General features: G+C 35.9%; 2 protein-coding genes across 2 annotated transcripts in view; one reads left to right on the forward strand and one right to left on the reverse strand.

The window, feature by feature from the left end:
* CTNNAL1 (catenin alpha like 1) overlaps positions 1 to 1,683 on the forward strand; it is a 108,608-nt gene extending 106,925 nt beyond the window's left edge. The window contains exons 18-19 of the mRNA XM_044658272.1: positions 206 to 289; positions 1,039 to 1,683. Coding sequence (XP_044514207.1) covers positions 206 to 289; positions 1,039 to 1,203 — 249 coding nt within the window. The 3' untranslated portion in view covers positions 1,204 to 1,683. The remainder of the gene's footprint in view (positions 1 to 205; positions 290 to 1,038) is intronic.
* A 1,333-nt stretch (positions 1,684 to 3,016) lies between these two features.
* On the reverse strand, positions 3,017 to 11,068 carry ABITRAM (actin binding transcription modulator). The gene is made up of 6 exons (XM_044657217.1): positions 10,917 to 11,068; positions 9,518 to 9,569; positions 5,625 to 5,754; positions 3,950 to 4,026; positions 3,798 to 3,867; positions 3,017 to 3,714 (listed from the first exon to the last, which is right to left on the reverse strand). Exons 1-6 carry the CDS (start codon positions 10,993 to 10,995, stop codon positions 3,577 to 3,579), a joined length of 546 nt encoding a protein of 181 aa, XP_044513152.1. The 5' UTR covers positions 10,996 to 11,068; the 3' UTR covers positions 3,017 to 3,576.

Below are 11,068 nucleotides of genomic sequence, written 5' to 3' on the forward strand. Positions count from 1 at the left end.
GCAGAACTGTATAATTCATGTTATGGACAAAGGAGCTGCCCTAGGCTCTTTAGAATTTAGGATCAAAGTGCCTATGGTGTTCAAATAATTTTTCTAGTCAAGTACCCACACCCATTGCTTCTATCTCCCTTAGATAATTTCCTTAATGTAGAAATGTAAAAGATTCTATCATTTGGAAATTAAATTGAGTGTTTCTGTAATACAGGTTGACAAATGTATTCTAAAAACAAGATTTGTCATGGCTACATTGGCCCAACTTCTCCCAGTTTGCTATAAACTGATGCATAAGGTGAGTTAGTTCTTCCATAACAAACCTTTATCTTTGTACTCAAAGAAAGAATATAGTCAGTTCTGCTGTAAAGTGACATGTGTGTCCTAGACATCACCACACTATATAAAATCATGAAGTAAAAAAAACACGGGGCAACCAGAAAAAATGGGGTTAGGGAAACACCTCCCCCAAACCTCATCAATGACATATGGGGGAGATTGGAAACAGAAGCCTATTAAAAACAGTAGCACAGCTTAAATACATAAATACTACAATAAACAGAAGTGTTTATAGCCTCAGGCTGCTGCTCAGCATGCACCCTGAATTCCCATGAGGGCTGGACTTACAAAACGAAGACAGCTGTAGGTGAGGGGACAACCTTGATGGGATCTAATGCCTGGAACTGGAGCTTTGGCCATGAAGGAGGTGGGGATTGGAAAAGAGGGTGTGATTGGTGCTCCGACTGTACCAGAAAATATATAATATGGTACTTTACCTTGACAAAGACCAGAAGTTTGTGGAAATGGGTTTTCAAAGAGCTGCAGCTTTGTATGCTATTGTGAGTATTGCAGTTATTTGAGTTCTCATCATTTCTCAAAGATGAAATTGCATATAAGCAAACTTGAAATTTGGGTTGAACTCAAATTTTTTTTTCCTAATATAACAATTGCATTGGAACAAATTGGAATTTTCAAAACAAATGTTATAGCAGAACTAACTGTACCCCCAAAAATGCCACATTTAACGTTACAAAATTGCTTTTACAGTGCAGATCAGAAAATGATTGTATAAATTCTCTTCAACCCTGGATGGAAAGCAGATGGCAAACAGTTACAACTAAAGATAGTATGGATGAAAAAACCGTAGAAGCTTTCGGTGTTAGATCTCTAGAACATAACATAGCAAACCTAACATTTTTAGAGAGCAAATAATCCTCAAATTCTTCAGTGCTATGAGAAAATTAATTAGGTGCATTCTACTTGTTTTGGTTTTTTTTTCTTCCCATAAAGATTACAGATTATCAAATTTGTGGTAATTCTTAGCATCTAACAAACGTCATGGTAGTTTTCAAAACTTTTAAGTGTAGTGTGATTTTGTAATGGGCATGCATATCACTGCTAATGTTTATTTAAGAATCAAAACCATTTATACAGAATGTCTTAATGTTCAATCCAAAGAAACAGCTCTGAAGATGATCTTACCTCTGACATACTACTTATGTTCTGCTTACATGTTTGTAGTTTTTAGTACCATACTTAAATGTTTTTGCAGCAGTTTCATTTCTGGGAAATTCCTCGCTGCTTTGCAATACCTTAAATCTCTAGAAATCATTTATTTTGGAATATGCCTATGTTATTATTAAATCATTGTTTACGGGTATCATTTAATGGAATAAATGTGTTCCAATTGAACTTGTTGTAAAGTGAAATGTTTTCCTCATAGCCCGAGCCTTTCATTTTATAGCTAGAGATACACTTCTGTAGAGAAAACCCATTAATAAAATAAATTTGGCAACTAACAAAAAAGATATGGGAGCAGATCTATAATAGTCTGGGTATTGTTTTTGCTGTGTTGTTTTTGTAATACTCTACAAACTACAGCATCTTCACCTATACCTACAACCATCTTTTTCCAGAGACTAGATTTTCTCTTATGCCTCCGTATCCAACAAAAGTCCCAAACTCAGCTCTCAGCATTCACCACTCAGTCTCTTTAGGTGTTTCTAAAATGTGGTGATCTCAACTTCATACCTTACCTTTACTATACAATAGAAAAGGTACTATGGAGAATCAAGGGGTCTGAGTTCTGTCCTAGATATGGCAACTGTATAATCTTGGGCAAGTCATTTCTCCCATGTTCTTCATCTGTTAAAAAAAACCAAAAAACCTAAAGATGAAGAAAGAACTCTGTGAAGATGATTTTTAAGGCCCTCTCCCAAGCTCTAAAATTATGTAGTTCACTAAATTCATTTCATAATATATTCTCCCCTAAAAATTTACTCAAGATATTTGTTTTAAAAAACTTTAATGTGCCTAGAGCTGAGCCTTACACTACTTAAATAGTAGCCATGAAATAAATGCTCAAATATTGAATTATTCTTTTTAACCAGTGAGAATCGGAACAGGGAGTTGTTTTCAGATTCCCAAAATCAACAAATACAGGCTTTGTAACCCCAGGCAAGTAACTTAACTTCTCAGGGCCCTTAAGAACTTTAGGAATCTAGGCTGTAGTATTGCTTCCAGATCTGCAGGCATCAGTTAAGACCTCTCAAAAATGATTAAACATTATATGTTGGATAGCACTTTGTGCTTTTCATAATACTTTCATTTACACTAAAGCTCCTTTGCTACCAATTTAATGAGAATTCTCATACTTAAATAGTGCAAAAAACTTTAATGAAGATCATATGACAAAGGAAACAGCATGTTGGATGAGTTAGCTTTGGGGCAGGAAGATCAGAGTTCAAGTCCTGCCTCTGATACAATTTTCCCTTAGGCAAGAATCTTAAAATCTCTTGGAACCCTAAGCGGCTTTCTTAGAAGATCCTTACCAAGAGCTCCCCACATTGATGAAATAACAGGTCTGAACAAAAAATAAATAAATGAAGATAAGACAGCCTAGTTCAGTGATGGCAAACCTTTTAGAGACCAAGTGCCCAAACTGCACCCTCATGCCACATGTGAGCTGCCCCCTTATCCCAGACAGGGTAGAGAAAGTGCTCCCTTTGGGCTGCTGGACAGAGCAGTGGGTGATATGAAAAATGTCCTCAGGCATGGTGGAGAGAGGGAGGGGAGTAGCCCCCTCCAGCACACATTCCAAAGGTTCACCTAGTTTCTACCTTCTCTCACTCCCAATCTCTACTCCTCAGATTAGGAAGTCAAAGTGTCCTTGGGCAAAGTATACTAACTTATATAAACGTTCTGGTGAAACTGGTGAAAGAGGAGGCCTTAAGAGGGTCTTTTGTTCCACCAAAGTGAACCCAAAATAAGAACAAAATATTTGGGGGAAAGTATTTGCAGCTTCCCACTTGTTTATGTTGTGTTTGAGTTAATGAGAAGAGCTAGGGAGAAATAGATATACTTGGGCAGATAACATCTTGGGGGGGGAGTGGGGAGATGACCTAAGTATTATATATCAAAGATGGACCAACGAAGTTCACCGATACTAAAATGGCCAGGAACTGAAGGAGAGCCATCCCACAGTCCAAAGACGGTTGTTCCTGTCAATACTTTCTTGAGTCATATACTCTACAATGGTTGTTCCTTTAACAGATATAGATGTGTTTCTTTTGATTTCATGTGTCTTCAAGAGGTTTCTGATCTGTTATTAATTCGTTTCATCACGATTTCTTCATATTCTTTTTGTGTCAATAATCCCTCAGTAATGCTCTTGCTTTCTTCAAATTTGGGCAGCACAACAGCAATATATCCCTCAGTGGATGGCTAGAAAATAAATCCAAAATCTGACGTTGCAGAAATGACAATCCTTCCCCCCAAATTTTTCAAATAAATCATTCTTTTTCTACCTTTTCCTGCAAAATGGATGGCTTATCTAGAATATTTTCATTTACTTCCATCAACCGTCCTCTCACACAGCTGTTTAAAAAAAAAAATGATTTTAACTGAAAACTGCTTCCCTTTCTTTTCCAACCCAAGCTTTATTTAAAAAACAACTGACCTTGACACAGTATATTCTTCTCCATCTGAACAGGATATCCTACAAAGAGGTGCAAGTTCTGTTAGAAACTGTGCCCCCTGGAAATAAAAGAAAGAAATAATTTCATTTCTATTTTAATCTTTCTTTAACATATAGTCTTGATATTTTAAACTAAGAACTTTATAAATCTTAAAGTATTATATAAATGTGAATTATTTATATTATAAAATGTGTAAATATTATTTGTAACATTAATAGCAGTAATAGATAAACTTAATAGCAGTAAATTTAAATCATTCAATTTAATAAACAATTATTGAGGATTTCTATGTGCTAGGATTTCACTGTACTAGGTGATAGAAATACCCAAAGATGAAATTTTAGAGTCTCTTCCCTCAAGGTGTTTACAATCTAATAAGGGAACTACAACACTGCCTACTCTGTAGTAAAAATTTTCCAAAGTGAACAAAAATCAAAGTTACTGTGTAATATGAAATTTGACATGATAGGTTTTATAACATTGTACAAAATTTTTATTTTGCTTCCTAGTTTCAGCTTCTTTCTTACTAAAACAAATCAGAAAGTGAAGATCATAACTGTCATAGAGTTTAGAAGGGCTTCCTCAGCAGACTTTGAGGAAGACCTGAGGTCATATAGCTTTTTGAGAAACTCATCCATGTATGTAGGCTTGTCATCCTTTTAAAAACATTTTGTTGAATTAAAATCATTAAAAAAATGTTTTTAAATGAGTAACATCAAAATATCACATGAAACATAACTATTGTGCTAAGATACTTCAATGTATCACGAAGCAATCCTTTGTTTCAACATCTTTTATTTCTTTATGAGAATTTTTCAGCAGGAGTTTGAAAGAAAACCAGGGAAGCAGTTGAGGTGCATATACCTGTATATATGAAATATGATTAGAAATACTGGATATTGGATTCATAGGTGGTTGGACTGGTAGAGGAATGAATAGTGAGGGGATGAACATGGATAAATGACTCCTCAGCATGCCCATTAGGTTCCCAAATATGTCACAATAAAAGTTTGATAAATGCTTTAAAAATGTAGTAATAAAAATCTGGAAACAAAGAAATCTATTTTGCTCAATTTATAAAATATTCCCAAGAAAAGTTGCCTAAATCTTGCAAATATTGCAAGAATTGGTTTTCCTTGTCCAAGAGGTCACTCACACAGACTTAAGCTTCTTAAATAAGCAAAGCAACGATAATCTGCCTAACCCAGCAAGACTTGAAGGTATTGGCTAGTACTACATCACCCCACCATGTAACACTAAAAGAATTCACCCCCTAATCACAGAAGATTATATGGGAAGACAAGGAATACTGACTAGCCATGATTGGGAATGTAGTCTCCAATCCTAATACATCTCTCTCTCTATCCCCCCAACCCCAGTTATTCATTTCTAAATCCAAAGGCATACCACTAAATTATAAATTACAGGGCATCAAGAAATAATAATACTTTACAACATTTACAAAAAGAATTTTGTGCTAGCCATAGACAATTCTCTAAGAATTTGACACTAGTACAGAGAACAAATATTTTCCTGATATTACCAGAAAGGGTTTTTGATATCTTTTAACCCTATCTACTCTCACAGTCTACTTATTTTTATATTACTATTATGGTAAGAAGGTAAATAGATAATTATAAGAACAAGTATCCATACCCGTTTAAACTTCCCAGAAACTTTGTTCTGAAGTCGACTACAGTTGGCACTAATTTGGTAGTTAATACTCTTAATTGTTTTTCCATTTTGAAGAAGTGGATGAGATTCTGCCAATGTGATTACACAGATTCTATAATAAAGAAATATTGTTCATTATTTAATTTGTTCATCTCATCCATGACCCAGTACCATTTCAAGTACATTTTCTCAGAGTTTTCATTGTATCTACTCAACACACTTGATCCAGAAGCAATGGTTTCTATTCCCCTGTGGTGATTGCTGAATGAAGGAAAAGAAGGTAAAATTAATATGCTTCAGACAAAACTGAAAACTGCTGCTCTTAAGACAATGTTAGAAAACAGATTAAATCTCGATAGCTAATAGAATAGGACCAGAGATGATAGGGTTACTAAGAGATGGAAGGGAAAAAGTAAAATAATAACAGTCAACATATGGCACTTTTACAAATTGTTTCTTTCATATACAGTATCTCATCTATTCCTCACAAAACAAGGTAATACAAATATTATCTCATTATTATAAATGAGATCACTCAGATCTATGACAACAGAAATATACACTTTTTTTACCTTGAGTCACTCTTAGCATCATTAAAAAAAACCACAAAACCTTACCTTCCACCTTAGAATCAATATTGTGTATTAGTTCTAAGGCAGAAGAGTGGTAAGGGCTAGGCAATGGGGGTCAAGTGACTTGCCCAGGGTTAAACAGGTAGGAAGTGTCTGAGGAAGGATTTGAACCCTGGACCTCCCATCTCTGGGCCTGACTGACTCTCAATCCACTAAGCCACCAAGCTGCCCCCTCTTACCATCATTTTTACAGAAACTGAAGGACTAACTAGAAAAACATTTATTAATTTTGTTAACAATTCTCCACATAGGGTATTGCCCTACCAAAAAAAAAATTATGAATACAATTAAAGCAAAGGGAGTTGGATGTTTTTAAGGCATATTCATGCAGTAGCCTGATAAACTACCTACCTTTCTCTTCTAAATTCTCTGAAATCTTACTTCCAGTTTTATCATTCAATTTCAATTGCTCTCTCTCCTAAGATTCCAATGAGTTCTTAATTGCTGACTCAAATGGCTTTTTCTCAATTCTGATGTGACTCTGTGGGCATAGTTTCAAATTGTTTTCCAGAATGGCTGTACCAATTCAAAGCTCTACCAAAAGTGCAATAATATACTTATTTCCCCACAGCTCCTTCAACAATTGTCATTTTCCTTTTTCATAATCTTTGTCAATCTGATGGATATGAGATAGAACCAAAGAGTTTATTTAAATTTAGAGATTTGGAGTATTTTTTAAAGTTCATTAACTTGAATTTTTTCCTTTGAAAACTACATGTTCATATCCATTGACCATAAATTTATCTACCAGGGAGTGATAAGTTATAATCAATTCTTTATATAGTGAGCATACCTTGATATGACAGCTTTATCAGAGAAACCTGCAGTAAAACTTTTCCCCCAGTTAACCTGCATTGATCATTTTAATTATATTGGTTTTGTTTATGCATAAACTTGTCAATTTTATACAATAAAAAATATCTGTTTTATCCTCTGTGATCTTCTCTATCCCTTGTTTGGTCATTCTCTCCCTATCCACAAATCTGAAAGGTAATTTCTTCATCCTCTAATTTGTTTATGTATCAAACTTCATGCTCAAGTTATATATGTGTATACATGTTTGAAGAAATGAGTCTATACATAATTTCTACCTGATTGCTTTCCAGTTTTCTTAGCAGTTTTTGTTAAATAGTGAGTCTTTATCTGTGATCTTTGGGTTTTTCAAACAGTAGGCTAATGGGTTCTGTGTGTTTTGTATCAAATCTGTTTCACTGACTGACCTCTATTTTTTAATCAGTACCAAATCATTTTGATGATTGCTGCTTTGTAGGATAGCTTGAAATCTGGTACTGCTAAGCTCCCTTCTTTCCCACTTCAAAATTTTTCTCTTCAGGTTCTTGACAAGGTGATTTTTCTAAAAGTGTAGGTCTGACAATATTAACTTGCTCATTGTGCTGCAGTGCCTCTCTATTACCTGTGGGATCAAATACAAACTCTTCTAATTACCATGTAAAGTTCTTCCTACTTTTCCACATTTCTTACATCTTACTTCCCACCATGCACTACTCCATGATCTGTCTACTGTCAATACTTGCCTACTTGGAGTTCCTCTAACATGATACTGCATCTCTATCTCTATATATTCCAACTGGCTCACCTCCATACCTGGAATGCTCTGCCCCCTTCACTTCACTTCTTAGCTTCCTTCAAGACTGAGCTCAAAGTCCAAATTCAAAAATATTTATGTTCCCCCTAGTTGCTAATACTTTCCCCTTTTAAGTTACCATCATCTACTCTGGATATATCTTGTACATACCTGGTTATTTATATACCTTCCCACTGGAATATATGCTCCTTGACAGTAGGGACTATCTTATGCTTTTCTTTGTATTCTCAGAACTAAGTCCAATAAGTGGCACATAGGAAGGGCTTAATAAAAGCTTTTTAACCGACTTCTCCATTTGCATGATGGTTGTTTAAATAACCAGGTTGCTGTTATTCCATCATTCAGTTGTATCCAAGTCTTTGTGACCTCAGAGCTATCCATGGGAGTTTTCTTGGCAAGGATCCTAGAGCGGCTTGCCATTTTCTTCTCCTTAGACCTCTCACTCCTGGACAATGCTGAAAAAAGTGATACATTTTTTTTTCTCCTTCATATTAGTTACTTCATCTCCTACCCTATCTTAAATATAGCCTATGACATTGGTATCGTTATAGACAGATATATATACTGTATCCATGTAGGGATACAGAGACTAATTTTTAAAAAGTTGTTGCCCTTAAAGAGCTTATAGTCTACCAGATGTAACAAAATATATCATTATAATAGAAAATAAAATACAAGATGTTTTGGTAGGATAGAAGGTACTAGCTGCTAGATATCAGGAAATGACTAATGTAGGCACTTGAATTGAGCTGAATTCTTCCCCTGAAATGCCCCAGAAAGAGAAATCTAAATGCAAGCTATATTAAGGATGGTGTACCAACAAGCACCTATCCTGCTCTAATTGGTCTTTGTATTCCTACATGGAAACCATAACAATGTCATAGGCTATATTTAAGATAGGGTAGGAGATGAAATAACTAATATGAAGGAAGAATAATTTGCTTTAGACTAGGAAAGGGAAAGCTGGAGAATATGTCACTTTTTCCAGCATCTCTCCTCACCTTCTCTTAGAATTCATTCTCCTTTAAGACTCAGCTAAACTACCACCTTCTACAAAAGTCTTTTCTGATACCCCATATGCAAGTGTACTCCCTCTCCAAAATACTTTGTATTCTTTTTTTAAACTATGTATATTTATATCTTCTGTATTATAATGTAAGTTAGTTGAGGGAAATCCTAGTTTACCTAGTCCTTACCTAGCCTAGTGTCTGGAAAAAAGTAGTATAATAAAAGCTTGTGGATTAATTATTTTCAATGAATTTGTTTTTTACCATTTCCCAAGAAAGTAAAATTTGTACAAAGTTAATTGCTTAAAGGCTTTTATAATAATTTAGGGATTTGTGGAGCAATTATTTGCTCAAAAGCTTCAAGTTGGATGAGGTATTAATGAATGATGCTACATGGAAATAAAGTGATCACAAACATATTAGAGCTCCCAAGGCATCTTGAACATGACACTTGACTTTACTCCACTTTAAAATAAGAATTCTATAATTGTACTGCTTACTTCATAAAGTTTTTCTGAGAAAAACACAGTATAAATCTTAAAAGAATATATAAATACAAATAAACATTCTTATTTTCAAGTAGTATAATTTTTTTCAGTAACTAAAATAACTTAATTCAGATTCACTTGCCTGTTAGAGTGCTGCAAAATACAGTGATCCTCACACGGCTTTCCCTTAACATCTAGGAAGTAAAGACAAATAATAAAAAATTATCCATAATTGCTAATTTTTCTTTTCTTTTTTTATTTTGACCAATTACACATAATAACTTTCCACATAAGTTTTCCTAAGTTATATGATTGAACTTATCTCCCTCCCTCCCTTCTCTACCCCCTCCCGTTGCTGGCAGGTGACTGGACATGTATTATCATGCAAACATAGTTGCTAAATTAATACTTGCTATTATATTAAAGTCTGCTTAGAGAAACCTTTATAGTTTCAAAGACAAGTGATCATTGTAACAGGCAATGCTTACAATCCAGGTAAGTTAACAGGTTTCACTATATGAAATTTTCTATTCTGCATAGTTTCTTAGTCTGTACCAACTTCCCAAAATACAATAAAAAATAAAATCTTTATATTAAAAACTAAATGCTTCTCATAAAGAATGAGACTGGGGTGGAAATGTTCTTCCATTCTCCCTACATTGTGGCTAACTCCACAGAAGAGATATACTCACATATTACAAGTTAGGCATTCCTATGGCCCCCACCTACTGCGAGGTTCTGGATTGGGAGAGAACCCATGATGATTGTTGTTTTATCTATGTGGAAGGCAGGCAGCAGTAGGCCTTATGTTTACATAAGGCATCATATAGGAGGATATCTTATGGCTTTGATAAAACCATTTTCCCACCAAGGCTGGGAGAGACTGGATAGAAAAGTCCGTGGCTTTCCCTGGCATTCTCAAGCCCCCCTGGGCTTGCAGCGGCCTCAGAGAAGGGAGCAAATCCAGTCAAGGGTAAAGCAAGTATTTGGGGGGAGAGGGGGATATACTTTAAAATTCTCAATGAGTTTTATTTTTTTTATTTGAAAATTTTTATTTAATTAAAAAATTTTTTTCCATGGTTACATGACTCATGTTCTTACCATCCCCTCCTCCAAACCCCACTCCTATAGCCAAAGAGCAATTCACTGGATTTTACATCGGTCGTTGATCAAGACCTGTTTCCATATTATTAATATTAAAGCAAGTGTTTTACACATGTCACCTAGACCCATCTACCATCCCGGCTGCTAGATTTGGGAATTCCCACCCCACACCCATAGCGATTTTTTTCCAGTTAGGGTGACTTTTAATAAGGAAATCCTTTTTGGTGACTGTATTTGAATTGAAATCTGAGACGTGGAGAGCTGGCTCCGGGGGAGGCAAAAACACCGCCCACTTCAGGGAAAGCCCGGCCCCGGCATCTGGGCATCCGCGGCGCTTTGCACCACGGGTGGAACACCTACTCCCTCCGCCCTGGCCAGAGCTTTGGTCCGAAGGCCAAAGCACCTCTCCCACACGGGCCCCACCGTATCCTGCTTACCGGCCTTGTACCAGCGGGTGAAGTAGCGATCCACCAGCGACGGGGCTGCTGGAGAAACGCCTCCGGCGTCAGCTGCCATGGCGAGTTCGGCCTCCTCCACACTCCTAGAACCAGACTCAGATCCCGAGGCCCCACCGAGAAGCCACCGCGTA

The sequence above is a fragment of the Gracilinanus agilis genome, chromosome 1 (genome assembly GCF_016433145.1).
Source record: "Gracilinanus agilis isolate LMUSP501 chromosome 1, AgileGrace, whole genome shotgun sequence".
Lineage (NCBI taxonomy): Eukaryota > Metazoa > Chordata > Mammalia > Didelphimorphia > Didelphidae > Gracilinanus > Gracilinanus agilis.